Raw genomic sequence first — 14600 nt, 5'->3', positions numbered from 1 at the left:
TTTACTTATTCATAATATTACGTTCAATATACTCCACATATTTAGGAAAGAGCTGATCTGGTCCCTGGATTTTTGCTCTGAGAAAGGGCCTGATTTGTGTGAAGACGATGTGTGACCAGGCTGTGGGTCCGATAAAAGGTCATTTATGGCCCACGCACCCTGGTGAGTCCCTCTAGGACTCTCCAAGATGTCCTAGCTTTCTTCTGCCAGGGCCATACTGGGGGGATGCTGACCTTCACAAGATGGAGGAGGTTTCTCAGCTCAGCGTGTGAAGTGCTAGGGGAGAGAGGGGCCATGTAGGATGGCCATAAACCAAAATGGGGTCTGCAGACAGAAACAGGCACATTTCCTGTGGGCACAGTTGCAGGAAAAAGCAGAGACCTTCAATAAAAGAGAGCTCAGTGGTTTCAAGAACATATGAAAACCCCTGGACAAGAGACAAAAGCATTACTGCTATCTGGCCAGCCTTTTTTCTAAATGGATTGTTAATTTCCTATTGGCCTGATTTACCAATTCACTCGGAAATATAGCCAGGTGCAATTTCTCCCCATTTCTCATGCCGCTTTCCTGGTGGCTCACCTGCACAGACGCTCCCCTCTGCAGAAGCGATGTCAGCGATGTCAGCGTGCTCGTGCTCTGCCTCGGGGCAGGGCTGGGGGCCGCCAGCACCTTTCGCACCAGCGTCCCCGTCCCTGTGTCCCAGCCTGGGCTGATGTCACCTGGAAATGGGCTCCTGCCCCTGAAATGCTGAGATCCCAAAGAGATGGTGCATGGAGCACACAGCCCATGGGGCAGCCCTGAAGGGTGCAGGAGAAGACAGGGACACCCCTTTGGGAGCCTCACACCAGTGAGTGGCTATCCCCGAAGGGCAGCACAGGGCCCGGGAGCTGTGGGTGCTCCCAAGCCCTTCCTCACCCCCAGTCCCTCCATCTGCCTTAAGGGGAGGGAGGCAGTGAAGTTGATTTTGCTTCTGGCCAGCATAAATCACAGCCTGCATCCCTTCAGCCGCCCAGTGGCAACGGCACTGCCCTGGAGAGAAGGGATTTAGGATGCCTCTGGGGACACGGGTTCAGCCGCGAAGGAGCTGGCTGGGTTACCTATAAATACAATAAATACACCAACAGTGCCAGAGCACAGCTCCTCCAGGAGCTTAAAACCTATTTGCCTGCTTAACCCAGCGGGTCTCCCCTCTTTTGAGGCCCGACAGCTTTCTGTGCTGGCACAGCGCCTGGCGGCGGGGGACCCCAGGGCTCCCCCCCCCGGGTACCCGAGACGCATCCCGGAGCCGGGCTGGAGGAAGGGGAGGAGGAGGAGACACCCGGCAGCACCCCCACCCCCCAGGGCAGGGGGCTGTAGGGCCGGCTGTAGGGCCGGGGGGTGGGAGGGGAAAGCTGCGCCGGCAGCTTTTATACGCGGGGCGGCGGCGGAGCCGCTCCTGCCCGGAGCCATGCGGGGCCGGGGGCTGCTCTGCGGCATCGCCCTCTCGCTGCTGCTGCGGCCACCGCGCCGTGAGTGCGGGGGGGACCGGGTGTGGGGGTGGGGACACAAGTGCATCTGGCTGCCTGAGCCCTGGGGAGGGTGGGGTGGGATGGGGAGGATGGCATAGGGTGGGGTGGGGTGGGATGGGGAGGATGGCATGGCATGGGGTGGGATGGGATGGGATGGGATGGGATGGCATGGAGGGGGTCTCCTCCGGCTCCCCCCGGCCCAGTTTCGCGTTTTTTGACTCGGGGGCCGGGCTGGTGAGCTGCTCGCCTCGTTTTTCCCCAGGAGGAGAGGTGGCCGCCGGCTCGGAGCCGCAGCCCGTGGTGGTGGTGCCGCGCTGGGAAGCGCCGGGGACCCCCGGCGGCGAGAAGGTGGGTGGCTGAGAGCCGGCTCGTGCCTGCTTTGCCGACACCCCCGGGGGTTTCGGGAGAGGGGGACTAACGCCGAGGGCAGGGCGAGCCCCGCTTTGGTCCTGCCGGCCGAGCTGCGGGGGGGCTGCGGGGAGCAGAAGCGCGGTTGGGGGGTGCGTGAGTGCAAACACAAAGCCCCGCACCCTGCTCAGGTGCAGGTCTGAGAATCACAGGATGGCTTGGGTAGGAAGGGACCTTAATGCCCACCCAGTTCCAGCCCCCTGAAATGAGCAGAGACACCTCCCTCCAGCCCAGGTTGCCCCCATCCTCATCCCACCTGGCCTCGAGCACCTCCAGGGATGGAGCGTCCACAGCTCCTCTGGCAGCCTGTGCCTTGCGCACCGTTTGTGTCAGTGCAGAGCTTGCTCCTCTCCTCGTACACATGACAATTCAGCAGCGTGTCAGTGGTCTGCAGCCGTTTTGGGAACTGCTGGGATGCCAGACTTGAAATCAACCGCAAACCACAGTTCCATTTCCCAGCATCTGTGTTGTTGCTCTCAAGAAGTTATCAGTTGCATAATGAAGTGGGAAAGGAAAATCCAAGTGATGTTTAAATGGTGAACCAGGAAAAGGGAAGCTACAGCATTATTCTAAAGAAAAATTATGGTGTCTCTCCATAAGCGTTGTTATTCTGGGCTTTGTCCTCACCATATAATGGGAATTTCCAAAACTTTATATAAGAAAAAGCTACAATGACTTTCTCATGCTCTTAATTCTCTTAAAAATGTTCTTGCAACATAGCCTTGGAAGTTTTGTTTCTCTCTGTTATTGATAGCAATATGAATACATCTGGACAGCATTTGCCCTTACATAAATTTGCTGTGTCTCAGGGGTCTCACTCGGTTTGTTTCAGGCAAATTCCTGTTGGCTCCCAAATGAGTGTTAGCAAAGCTTATGTACAGCTGGGATGTTTCAGTTACACGGCAATCAATGCACTCTGAAGTAGTATATTTATTGAAGAAGAAGGGAAAGCATTAATAGTAATAACAATGTTTGCACAACCTTTGAGTAATTACAGTAATAGAGACCCTTAGACCCCCTAACTACGGGCAAGGCAGCCTCTCTTGCTTACACGTTAGCAAAATAACAGACCCACCCTGGGTCATACTGAGCACCTGTAAGTCAGTAAACCAAAGCTCAGCCCCTTGGAATTAGCCATTGTTGTATGGATTGAATGTATTTACTTCTTCTGCATCACCTGTGTGAGCCTGATACAATGCCCTGAAAAACAAAGGACAGATGAACAAAACTCCAAATGTAAGCAGGAGCTGATTTAAGAGGAGCTTGTAATTGAACCTGGAATCAATGAAGTGACACCCAAGCATGCCTCTGGCTGACAAGCCTTTTAACAGAGCATCCCATTAAATGAGTCGTGCTTTCAGTTAGTCTCTTCTGCAAAATCCCCACTAACACTGAATAAGGAAATAATATCGTTGATTATCTCTCACCAGTTTTCAGGATATTTTTGGGGTGTGGTTTCAGCTGAATAGAGAAGTCTTTTATCAGATGGGTTATTTCTCTTCTGAGGAGTTTATTCATCCATTTCCTTTATGTGAAATCACTCAGATCCAGAAACCTGCCTTCAGCCAGTGGTTCTGCTTTGAGAGGGAGGTAAAACCCTAGAGATCTCCAGAGGCCATTTAGTTGGGCCCCTGGGAAGTGTATTCTATCCTTGAATGATTTTTTTCAATGGTGATTTTTGTCATACATTGGCCATTGTACTAAGAAATTGGGACCCTTTCCATTAACACTAATAGCAGCATTAACACAGCCAGCTGTCCTGCGTCCTCACTTGGAGCCGAGCTATATGCAGATTGCAAACCAGGGCTGTGGCTGGCGTGCCTGAACACAGCAGAAAGTTGCTGTCATGGTTTCCAGTCCCTCTGCAGCCTGGGACTAATATGGGAGCAGCTGTGAAATACCGTCCCTGAAACAGCGAGGGCCTGAAGACGTCTAAGGGATCCTGTAGCCTGCATCTTACTGACATTTTCTGGGAGTAAAGGGATTTTGTGAAAATCTCTGAAAGAGGCATGCTTCCTCTTGTGCTGAAATAGGCTTCTAAAAATGCCTTTTTCTGCTGTGACAACAAAGGAAGCTTTGGTTAGCTAGCTCCTCTGTTTGATGTGTAAACCTCTGGGGCGAGTTGGGGTGTCCCATCACATGGTCCTGACCGTGGTGCACACACAAAGGGGCTCAGTGCACCCCTGGAGCCATACCTCTGCACGTGCTGTGTGTGGATATGTTTGCAGTGACGATTTGAGTAACAGGCACTGTCTCTTTTGCACGCAGCATCCATTCCGAGCCGAAGTTAGGATAGAGGCAGAAGGCCAGGAGCTTGTCTTGGAGTTAGAGAAAAATGGGTAAGTGTCCTCGAGTGTTGCATTCTGACCTGTGTGCTCACTAAAATAATGTATAAGGATTATGGTGAAGTCAACAGGAAAACCTCCACTGACTTAACAGGGTTTTGATAAAGACAGGATGAGGAAGTCCTTTTCGGGATTTCAAGGTTATTCCAGGTCTGAGACCCACTGATGTTAATCAGCCAGGCAGCCCTGACTGCAACAGAGCTTTGTCAGCAAAAAGCAGGTAGTGACCTGGCCTGCAGCCTGTAAAGCTGTTTTTGCATCATAATTCTTACTTTAACCAGAAAATGTTGCTGATGCAAAGCTCGCTATTTACCAAATGGCTCCCTGCTTTAGAGTCAGTGTGACGGTAATGAGGATTTCATTTGCTGTGATCAGAAGAGATGCTGCTCCCTGGTTCCTAGGAGAAATGATCTGACAGTTTCTATTCCATTAGTGACCTTCATGCTAAAATAGACTGAAAAAATGCTTTTGCATTAACTGAAATGCAGCCTCTTCTCAGGCATGATCCAGCAATGCCGTGTGATAGCATAGGGCATGATGTGTATTGAATTCAGCTGAAACTGCAGGAGACAAAGGGAGGTAGAAAGATTCTTGGCTTGAGGCTTGCTCCACAGGCTTTGCCCAGTGCGTGGATTAGCTTCCAGTGGTAAAAAAGCAGCTGGAAATCTAGCTGCAATAAGGTTCTTCTGCCAAGCAGTACACTTGCACTGTTGGTGTTTTATTTTTAAATTGGTCTGAAGATTTATCTATGGAAACACTACCAAATGTATGTCGGCTAGAACCAGTAGAGGGAATAATAGCCTTGGAATAGTAACTCTGGCAGTATTTCAAACGTAATGTATGGACATGCCAATCACAGAGCTCAGGGCTCAGCTTCTCCCCTGGAAGGGCGAAATGTCAGAAGATCTTACTAGTTCTGATGGCAGTGCATAAATCTAAATAATATTCGGGGTGACTTGGAGGAAAACCAGATTTTTTTTGGCAATGTATTCAGTAGAGACTGAAGCCTGATGGCTGATGAGAGGAGCGTACATCCTACGAGGTGCTTTCTGTAATAGACTACAGAAACTGCTGGGGGGTTCAGAGCAGCAAAACCTGGACGCATCTCCCAGTCAGTTGTGCACCTGTGTGGAGCTAAACAGAACCAGCCATAAATTGTGTTTTGGCGTCTCTCAGCTGGGAAAATAGAGAAGGGATAGAAGAGACCAGGCAGCGTGAGCTCTGCCAACTTGGTCCTGTCTAACGCAGGAAAAATAGCTGGTGCTGATGGCAGTTTCATCAGGGGTGGTCTCTGAGCTGGACCTGGAGGTGACGTGCTGGAGCTGCTGGGGGTGGTCTTCCCAGGGAAAGGGCAGTCAGGTCTAAAATATTCAGCAATAACCATGCAGAAGCGAATTCACTCCTGGCAGAAGCAAGGAGCCTTGCGGAACCAGTCTGTGTGGAGTGTGGTGACCTAACTCCAGGTGCCTCGTGGGAGCGGAGCCGTGCTATTTCCAGCGCAGGCAAACACGTTGCTGGTGTTGGTAAACACCATGATAATAATAGAGGGCTTCTATTGTGCTTATTTCCTGAAATGTATTTTCATTCATTGAGATGTATACACACAGGCTGGTGTGCACACACAGTTCCACTGCAGGGTAAATCCCCTTACAAGGACTGCTGAAATACGGCAAGTGGCTTGGAGTTTTTGGTTTTATTTATTTATTTTTTTATTGTGGAAAATGCGAGTGATTTATTGATAACAGCACTTCACATGGGAGACTTGCCAGGCCTCAAGTCCTCATGCAGGAGAGGTGATGGCACCATCCCAAAGTGCAAGTCTGTGAATGTGATTAGGAGAGGCTCTGGAGAGCCACCGCTTCTCAGACTTGCAGAGGTGCAAAAGTAGTTTAGAGAGACTCAGACTGAGAGAGAAATGATGAGGCAGCCAGAAGAGCATGAAGTGTATGGGAGCCCTGATAACAACAGCATCCACAGAACGCTTGTACAAGAAGGGGAGGAAAACTGCTGCTCCTTGCTACAGTGCGCGGAGCCCAGCCTGGGGTAGCTCCCGGTGTCCAGCAGCTCAGCACAGCTGAGGCTTGGGGTGCTGAGTGGCGACAGATCGGGGCTTCTTCTCTGGGGGATTTGTCAGGCACCCAGGCAATGTGAGAGAAGGTGGTGGTTCCCCCTTTGGGAGTGTCCCTTTGGAGCCACCTGAAGGGCTAGCTGCTCTGCTTTGAGTTCCCTTGGCAGTGGGTGTAAAAACAGCAAGGAAGGTGCTTGGGGCTTTTTGGATTCAAATGAGCCCCAGAGGTCTGGGTCATTTCACTGATCCAGTATAGAGAAGCTCCGGGAATCTGGTGGGTTAGGCAACCTTGTTACATGTCCACCTGCTCACCAGCCCATAAAGAGAGATGAAGGTGATGAAGATATGGGCTTGCTTTGGAAAAGGGTAGGGGAAATACAATCATCTGTATGGGTTTGGTAGGGATAACCTCGCTTTGAATGAAACAAGCTGTTTTGAGTATATGGAAGAAATGTTCACATGAAGTCTGTAATTTCATATCCTATATGAAAAGGACATGGTGTTCATCCAGAGGTGAAACATTATTGTATATATTTCTTCAGAACTGCGCACAATTCTGTATTTTGAAAGACTCAGTGCACCATCTGAGTTTGGGCTTCATATATCTAATACAATTATTGCATTAGTTGTTAACATAATATTGCATTATTTCCTGTTCAGGCATTTAATACAAAGGCGGAACCACACCACGGTTCCAAGCAGAGTTCACAACACCATGTAACATTTCTGAGTAACGACAAAAGTATATCCCCCAAATGACTTAGGCTTGTTTTAAGTGACCCAAAACCATGTCGTGCAGCTGCAGGATTGGAAAGCTCAAAGCTGCACAAACAACAAATATATGGAGAGATGCCTATAAAACAGTTCTAAATTTGGCTGGGGCTTAGGAACGGAAGAATCTGAGTTGAAAATCTTGGATCAGAAGAGACTATTTTAAAGGCATTCACATTTTTTAATAAAAAGCAGCTTTGAGCCAAGCGTGGAGGGGATGCTGGGATGGTCTGAATATGTGGCAGAGCCGCCTGGTGTGAGCCCTTTCTTTCTAGTGAAGTGGGGAGTTGATATTTGCACAGCAGAAACCTATGTGGAATTTTTCTCACCTGAATGGAGGAGAGAGATCTACAAGACTTTCCTCCCTGTCCTCCTCCTCCTCTTCGTGTCTCCCGTGGGGAAGAGCAGACACGGGGAAGGATGACTTGCTATGAAGGGCAGCGGGTGTTCCCCCAGAAGTCACCTTCCCCAGGGGTGTCCCTGCCTGCGGTGGATCCCACGGGAGCTGTGGGATGTGGCTGTGTGTTTTGGCTGGGTACTTGAGTTGTGTTCTGCCTGCTGCCCTCCCACAGCACCTGCGATCGCAGGGGATGCTGGTGGCAGGGGTGAGGGCAGAGCCCATGCGGGGCTGGTGGAGACGTGCAGCAGTGGCCTGAGGACAGCACAAAAAGTCCAAAGCCCATCTGACCTGAGCTTGGGAGCCATCCAGATGGTTATTTTGGGTCAGCTGGATCTGATAAGGAGCAGTATCGCATCCAAGCCCTTCTGGCCCCATCCAGGTAGCTGACAATCACTCCAGCCCTGTTTGATGCTCTCAGCAGTCCAATAACAGATCTGTATGTCACTTGTGTGTCAGTTTCCTGCTTTTTCTCATTTCCAGTGCCTCTTCTCCCAGCTGAGTGAGGAAGAGGGGAGGTTGCTGCCCACCCCCAAGCAGGAAGGATATCTGAGATTATTCCACTGATGAGCTGCACACTATCAGTGTCTAATAGACTTCCTGCACGGGGGGTTAAGGGTTACATAAAGGAGGGAAATCGAGTTTATCCTGCTCTGCTGTCTCTCAGAGTCATCAGAAAAACAGGGGTGGGACCTGGAAAGCCAAAACAGCTTTTCAGCCTCCTGGTTCCCCTGGGACATTCGGTGATTTCTGCGTGGGGCAGGGAGGAAGAGAGGAGGAAATGGAACCCTTTAAATCTTTTGCTCCCTGACTCATTATCAGCTAATTTCCCATTTATTTTATTTCCTTTTTCCTCTCAAGGCAAGTTTTATGGTTCCCATTGGTGAGCTGGAGGGTTATGTGACAAATTTTGCTTGGGTCCTGTAACGTGATTTACGTGGTGAGTGTCACAGATGTAGATCATAAGGGGATGGAGAGTACCTAGCCTGTGATGTTTTCCAAGACTTTGAGAAATAGGTAGTTTAGTTCCACCTCAAGAGCTGGGAAACTGTTTCTTTCTTTCCAACTGCTGCAGTTTGCACAACAAACTCAGATACATCAGCAAAGGCTCTTGAGGGAGGGAGCTTAAGAGCTCTAAGCTTTGTCTGGATGAGACTCATCGGCACCAAGAAAAAAAAAAAAACTTTGGATTTCAGTGATTTAATGAAGTGCTGGGTTTTGGCCGGAGACTTGCAGAGAGGTGAAATCCCTGATTTCCCACTAGGGGTGGATACAGAGAGCAGGGCCGCCTGCTTGCATTGTCAGGGGTGCCATTTTAGTGGTGTCTGGGATGGGGTCACCTCAGGTTCTCATCATAAATTCTGACTTTGGGGAATGTTTAAGGGTCTGGGAAGTGAGGAGTCAAATTCCCCTTCTTACCCTACTTGGATCCTGCTGAAAGGCAGCGGAGAGGGACCACAAATCGTAGATGGAAATCTGATGTCAAAACTTTCTTGGGAGAACCAGTTCCCTCCACCCCCAGATGCTGGCAGCCAGGCCGGACAGATTTATTGTGATTTGAGGAAAGGGACAGGGAAAGAAATGTTAGAGACTGCAGGCTTCACTTTTCTTGGTCCCAAGACTTAAAAATGAGGAGTAGATGTTTCTCACAAGAGGCTTGTGGACTGTTTTTTTTTTTTTTGGGGTGGTGGTGGGGTGGGACAAAAAATATGTTTGTCTCCTAGATACGGGTATTTTAAAAATTGCAGCTGTCCATGCAGACCAGCCCCTCTGTAAAACAAACCCAAACAAAGTTGCAGGTGGGACTGAATGATTAAAAAAAACTCTTCTTGCTCCCATGGGTGAGCGCAGCAGTGTGCCGGTGGGGTGCTGCCAGTGCCTGTGGGTGATTTCTGGCTGGGGAAAACACACACCTCCCATGGCTCCCCCTGTGATGGGGAGGGCTCTGAGCTCCTCCGAGGCTTCTGCTAGCAAGTGATGTTTCACAGGCAGACACAACTGCTCCCCTTTGCCAGGAGAGCATGGGTGAGGCTCTCCAGAGCAGCTGGGCAACGCGCACTCCCTCATACAATCATGGCTGTGGGAGAACAGCCCCAGCTTTCCTCCTGCTGTTTTGGGGAGCCCTGCGGTGTCCCCCCCTGGGGGCAGCTGCCTGCTGAGAAACCTGGGTTCACACCCATGCCCTCTGCCACTGAATGCCGTCGACTGGCGTGCGAAGAGCGTGACCACGTCGATGTGGCAAGGCGGAGAGGCGCTGCCCCGGCCTGCCAGCTCCGTGCGGCAGCGTGGAGAGCGGGGCTTTGTTTCCAACAATGATATCATTGACAGCCTGTAGCACGGCCAAGGCTGCTCCACGCCGGTCATCGGCAGAAACAGGCTCGAGCCATCTGTACGTTATGGCACTGAGCCACTTGTGCTTCATTTGGCTTCCTTGTTCGCATTGAAGCCGGGTCCCGAGGCTTTCTGCGGAGCAGGGCCTGCCAAGGGCCGGCTCTTCCACCCAGCGGGTGCAGCCTGAGCTGGATCTGGGGGAGCGACTGATCTTGCCGAAAGCTGGTTGCTGTTGGGAAGGCGTGCGGGCTCCTTGAGGACACCCCGAGTGCTCAAACAGCCCCACACGGCTGCAGCTGTGATCAGGGCTTAGCAAAGGAGAGCCCTCCCATCCAAAAACCATTTTTACTCTGACTTGATTCTTTCTGCTGATAACCCCTCTAATGACCAGCCCCGTGCTGCCTTTTATGAAGATGCTGTGCCAGCAGTCTGTCAGCTGTGTGGCTCTCTGAAGCCTTTACATGATGTTATTTTCACATCCAAACCTTACAAGCATTTGCACCTTCGTCTAAAGCTGTTGCAGAGATGGCCATGGGGCTATATAATGTAACAGGAAAGAAAGGAACAAATCATGCTGTATTTTTCTGTGCTCTCCTCCTCCATCAAGGACATAAGCATTGTGCTACTATGGAAGCAGTGAGTCGGGTCCCACAGCATTTGCAGGGCCGAGCTCCCTGGGAGCCTGGCAGTGGCACTGTCCTGAAATGATGGTAGACAAAGGCCACTACTAAGGCTTTGGGGTACTGGTGTCTCGCTGGTCTCTCCTGTTTATCCAACAACACGTGGAGAAGAAGAACTGATGGGCTGATGACTGGTGCACTTGGAGCTGTGAAGAAGGTTTCTCTTCTATTTGTTTACACTTTGGTGGTAAACTTGATGCTAGCTGAGGAAGTGAGCTGGGCTGGGAATGAACTTTCACAGGCTGTGAAGTGCGGTAGCCCCTTGAGAGTATTGCAAGATGTCCTGTTGTTTTTCCTCTTTCCTCACTGCCCTCCCTACCGCACACCATGCAATGCTCTGCGATAGCTCTGCTCAGCAGTGCTGCAATATCCCCACGGCTCCCCTGTGCTACAGCGGGGGAAGACCTTCAAAACAAGGCTGTTTCAGCTCAGAATAAGAAGCTGGGTCTTGCGTGGGAAACCTACGATGTAGCACAGGAGTCTGCTGGTGGAAAGGGAATTGAAAGTCATCAGATGGCACTGCTCAGCAGCTGCACAAATATCTAACCATGCAGGCAGACCGCTCAGCATCATCATCCCCCTCCCCGACCTCTCTATCTGCTGGTAGGAAGAGAAGTACACACAGTGCGTGCATTGTGCCATCATCCTGTGCCCAAAAAACCTGGTGTGCTGGGCTCAGCCGTGGGGCTGGGTGGGAGCTGGAGGGGCAGATCCCAGTCGTGGGCACCAAGAGTCAAAGTGCTGGGCAGTTTTATGGTGCTGAAGGAGAGAAAAAACTAGCTATTCATAGTGCATGCTTTCCAAGAATAAGGGAGCAGGAGGAAAACACAGGCGTGCTTGTTTGAGAATGAAAAAGTAGGCTGTGCAAGCCTCAGCTACTGGAAATCTATGGGCTGGTGTCTAATTCTAGCTGCAGTAGCACCAGGCAGATTCACATCAGTTTCATGTCTCCTCTCGAGATGACAGTCTCTTACAGAGACCAGATACCTGCCAGAGCACATTGCTCAAGGCAATTTCCTGCCAGTTAATGCAATCTGTTGATTAAACATTTGTTTCTTGCAGCCTCATGCTGAGCAAGCTACTGCAGTCATGGAGCTGAAGGGAGGTTTTTTTTTTTTTTTTTTTTTTTTTTTTTGTGGGATGGCGCTTCTGGGCTTATCTTCGGCTTGCAGATCGGAGATAGCTGGAAAACAGCAATTGAGCCTTCTGGATCGCTGACAAGATCTAGTGATGGGAATTAGCACATCAGAAGGAAACAAAATGAGCTTTTCTAGGCTACAGTGAACTCTGAAAGTGGAGATAAAAGCTGTTGTATTCCTGACATCAAATGCTATCAAGTAAAGCGGTGGCACAGGGGTTTGGTTGACACTAAGGCATCGTTACTTGTTCGGGTGTCCTGCCCTTTGGATGCGGGATGGAGAAGCACTTTCATACTTTCATACACTCTGATCAGAGGTGGCGCTTCTTTCTGGAGGCTCAGGACTAATTTAATCAGTTGATATCACAAACACACAGTCCGTTATTGAAACAGAGGCTTTGAAGGCACATTAGACCCGATTGCCATGTGTATAAAAAAAAAAAAAAAGAGGGGAAAAAATCTTCAATTTTGTTTCTCGTACAGACTGATCTGTCAGGTCGTGTTTATCCAGCCTGAAGAAACCATACAAAAAAAGAAAACCTTTTTCTCCTTTCCTTCATGTGGTGCCTGAAGCAGCGATGCAGAGGGGCCGAGCTGCAGCTGGGTGCTGCAGGTGTCGCGCTGCCCGGGACGCGCAGCATCCTCGTGCTGCAGCATGGGTGGTGCCTCCTGGGGGGACAGCAGCACGAGGCTGCTGTGCGAGTGTGCTGGATTGACCGGGCACGTTCTAGTATCCAATTTTTTGGAAATGAGACCATTGTTTAAAAAAAAAAAGTTTTAAAGCTGTGTTATACTGTGGCTGAGATGGACACAGGATGTGACCTTCTTGGTTTGGCCCAGATTTTGACTTACTGTACTTTTTTACATCACTGTTTAGTAAATGCAGATGTTTAAAAAAAGGGGAAAGCTGTTTCCTCTGGAACCAAGTCAAAACACTTACTATTCAGCGCACAGGAGCGCCTTTTATAGACTTTTGGCCTGATCCTGGGTTAAAGACAGGGAGAATATTGTCTATATGAGGATGGCATGATCAAATTCAAATTGGGGAATCAGCAGTTTTCTAGAACAAAGATGTGAATCGACTGCTGGTCAGAGGTTGAAATGCAGACGCAGATTGGTTTATAATTGTGCTCAGATCTGAGCACTGGAGAGTCTGGATTTGAGCTATGAACTCGCACCCATGCTCCAGTGCCAAGACGTGTCCTGAGCTGGCCTTCAGTGTGCTCAGTCTCCTTCCAGTATATCTGGGGCAGAACTTTGCAGCGGAAAGGAGATTCTGCACAGAGACTTTTACCCATTAAGGGAGGATGATGATATTTTATTTTATTCATTTTTTTAAGTCTTCACATAAAAGCTTGCTCACTTGAGGCTATTAGAAATGCATTTCAGCACCTGATTGAACTGAGGGACAGCCTCTCCTTTATTGTTTTAATTTAATTTAATAAATGGCTTGCAAGAGCACTTAGGAAGATGGCTTGCCACATCCCTTCGGAAGTGGGTGTGCTCCACATGAGAAGTGCAGAGCTCCTGGGAGGGCTGCATGTGGCTGGATGTGGTGAGATCAGGCAAATGTTCTGGCACAAGTAGGAAAATAAATCCAGGTCTAAAGAAATCTCTTACTGTCTTCCTCCCCTACCCTTTTTTTCCCCCCAATATCTGCAGAAACCTCTTTGCACCAGGCTACACCGAGACTCATTACAACCAGACGGGACAAGCTCAGACCGTGCCCCTGAGCCACACGGTGAGTGCAGACCCCAGTGTGCAGGGAGCAGCAGGGGAGCATCATCCTCCAGAGCCTTTCTTCCAGGCCAGGCTCCCCACAGCTGGAAGCTGAAGGGGAGGGCAGTCTGGCTTTCTGGCCTGGGGTTTTCCAGCGAGAAAGCATCTCCGTCACCGAATAATGGTAAAAACACCTTCCTGTTTTTGCCTGAGCTCTGTTATCTGCCAAGGTCAGCCAGCAGCACTGCTCCCTAATCTCTGAGTGCTGGAGAATCGTCCATTCCTCCCACTGCTCACCCTCTTGCTTTTAATTCTGCCACCCTGTGCTGGGGACGTTCGCAGCCTTTGGGAAAACCAGCCTAAGTGAGCTGGCTGCTCTTCAGCTAAGCCCCCCATGAATTACTGCTCTCACACTGCCCTTGGCTGGCTGACCGCCGCAGAGACACAAAGATGCACATTGGTCGCAATGTAAAAAATAGGAGATAAAATCCCCATGAGATCATCTTTACTGGTGCTGCCCCAGGGTGAGGGGGAGGGCCGGGATGGGTATGTTGGCGTTTCTACCCCAAAGCCTCCTTGTCCCTGCCAGAGGCTGCCTTTGTCTCGTCCGGAGCCCCCAGGCGGGGACTTCCCCGCTGCCCATGGTGTCACCCTCCCAGGCACGTCCTCCAGGGCCTGACCCAGGGCCAGCTGCCATCGACAGGCAGCTCCCTTACAGTCAGCTCCACGTCTGCTTCATGCTGAGGCCATCCGAGTTGCATCCTTGGGGATGTAATGGAGACAGGCACCACATGCAGCGGAAACAGAGCATTTAGTGGAGTATTGGGACTCAAACGGGACTCAGCGATGCCTAAACACAGCGCGTGTCCATCCCCGAAGCGGATTGCCAACCCTGCTGCCCTCTGCCTTGCAGGAGCACTGCTTTTACCACGGGACAGTGCGGGGCAGAGAGCACTCCAGCGTGGCGCTCAGCGCGTGCAGGGGCCTGCGGTAAGTGCCAGGGCTCGGCGCCACACGGCGCGCCTCAGGGTCTGTCCGGGCCGGCGGGCCTGTTCTCAAACGCCACCCAGCAACAAGTTCTGGGCCTTAAAGGGAGCACGTCAGGGGAAATGTCTTCAGCTCGGGCGTCCTCTGGAGCAAGAGGCCTCTCCCAGAAGTGACCCAGGGCTGTGTCCCTCACAGAGACAGGGACAGGACTCGCCCCGTCCCAGCCCAATGCTCTTGTGCTAATACCA

The 14600-nt window shown here is 50.7% G+C and overlaps 1 protein-coding gene across 1 annotated transcript in view; it reads left to right on the top strand.

The window, feature by feature from the left end:
- Positions 1-1220: 1220 nt before the first annotated feature.
- ADAM19 (ADAM metallopeptidase domain 19) overlaps positions 1221-14600 on the top strand; it is a 32444-nt gene continuing 19064 nt past the window's right edge. Inside the window, 5 exon segments of the mRNA XM_048057145.2 lie at positions 1221-1508; positions 1771-1856; positions 4185-4255; positions 13309-13387; positions 14279-14355. Coding sequence (XP_047913102.2) covers positions 1448-1508; positions 1771-1856; positions 4185-4255; positions 13309-13387; positions 14279-14355 — 374 coding nt within the window. The 5' untranslated portion in view covers positions 1221-1447.

This window comes from Anser cygnoides, chromosome 14, assembly GCF_040182565.1.
Source record: "Anser cygnoides isolate HZ-2024a breed goose chromosome 14, Taihu_goose_T2T_genome, whole genome shotgun sequence".
Classification (NCBI taxonomy): Eukaryota; Metazoa; Chordata; class Aves; order Anseriformes; family Anatidae; genus Anser; species Anser cygnoides.
Note: the sequence above shows the minus strand (reverse complement) of the source record. Positions and strands in the feature narration are given on the sequence as shown.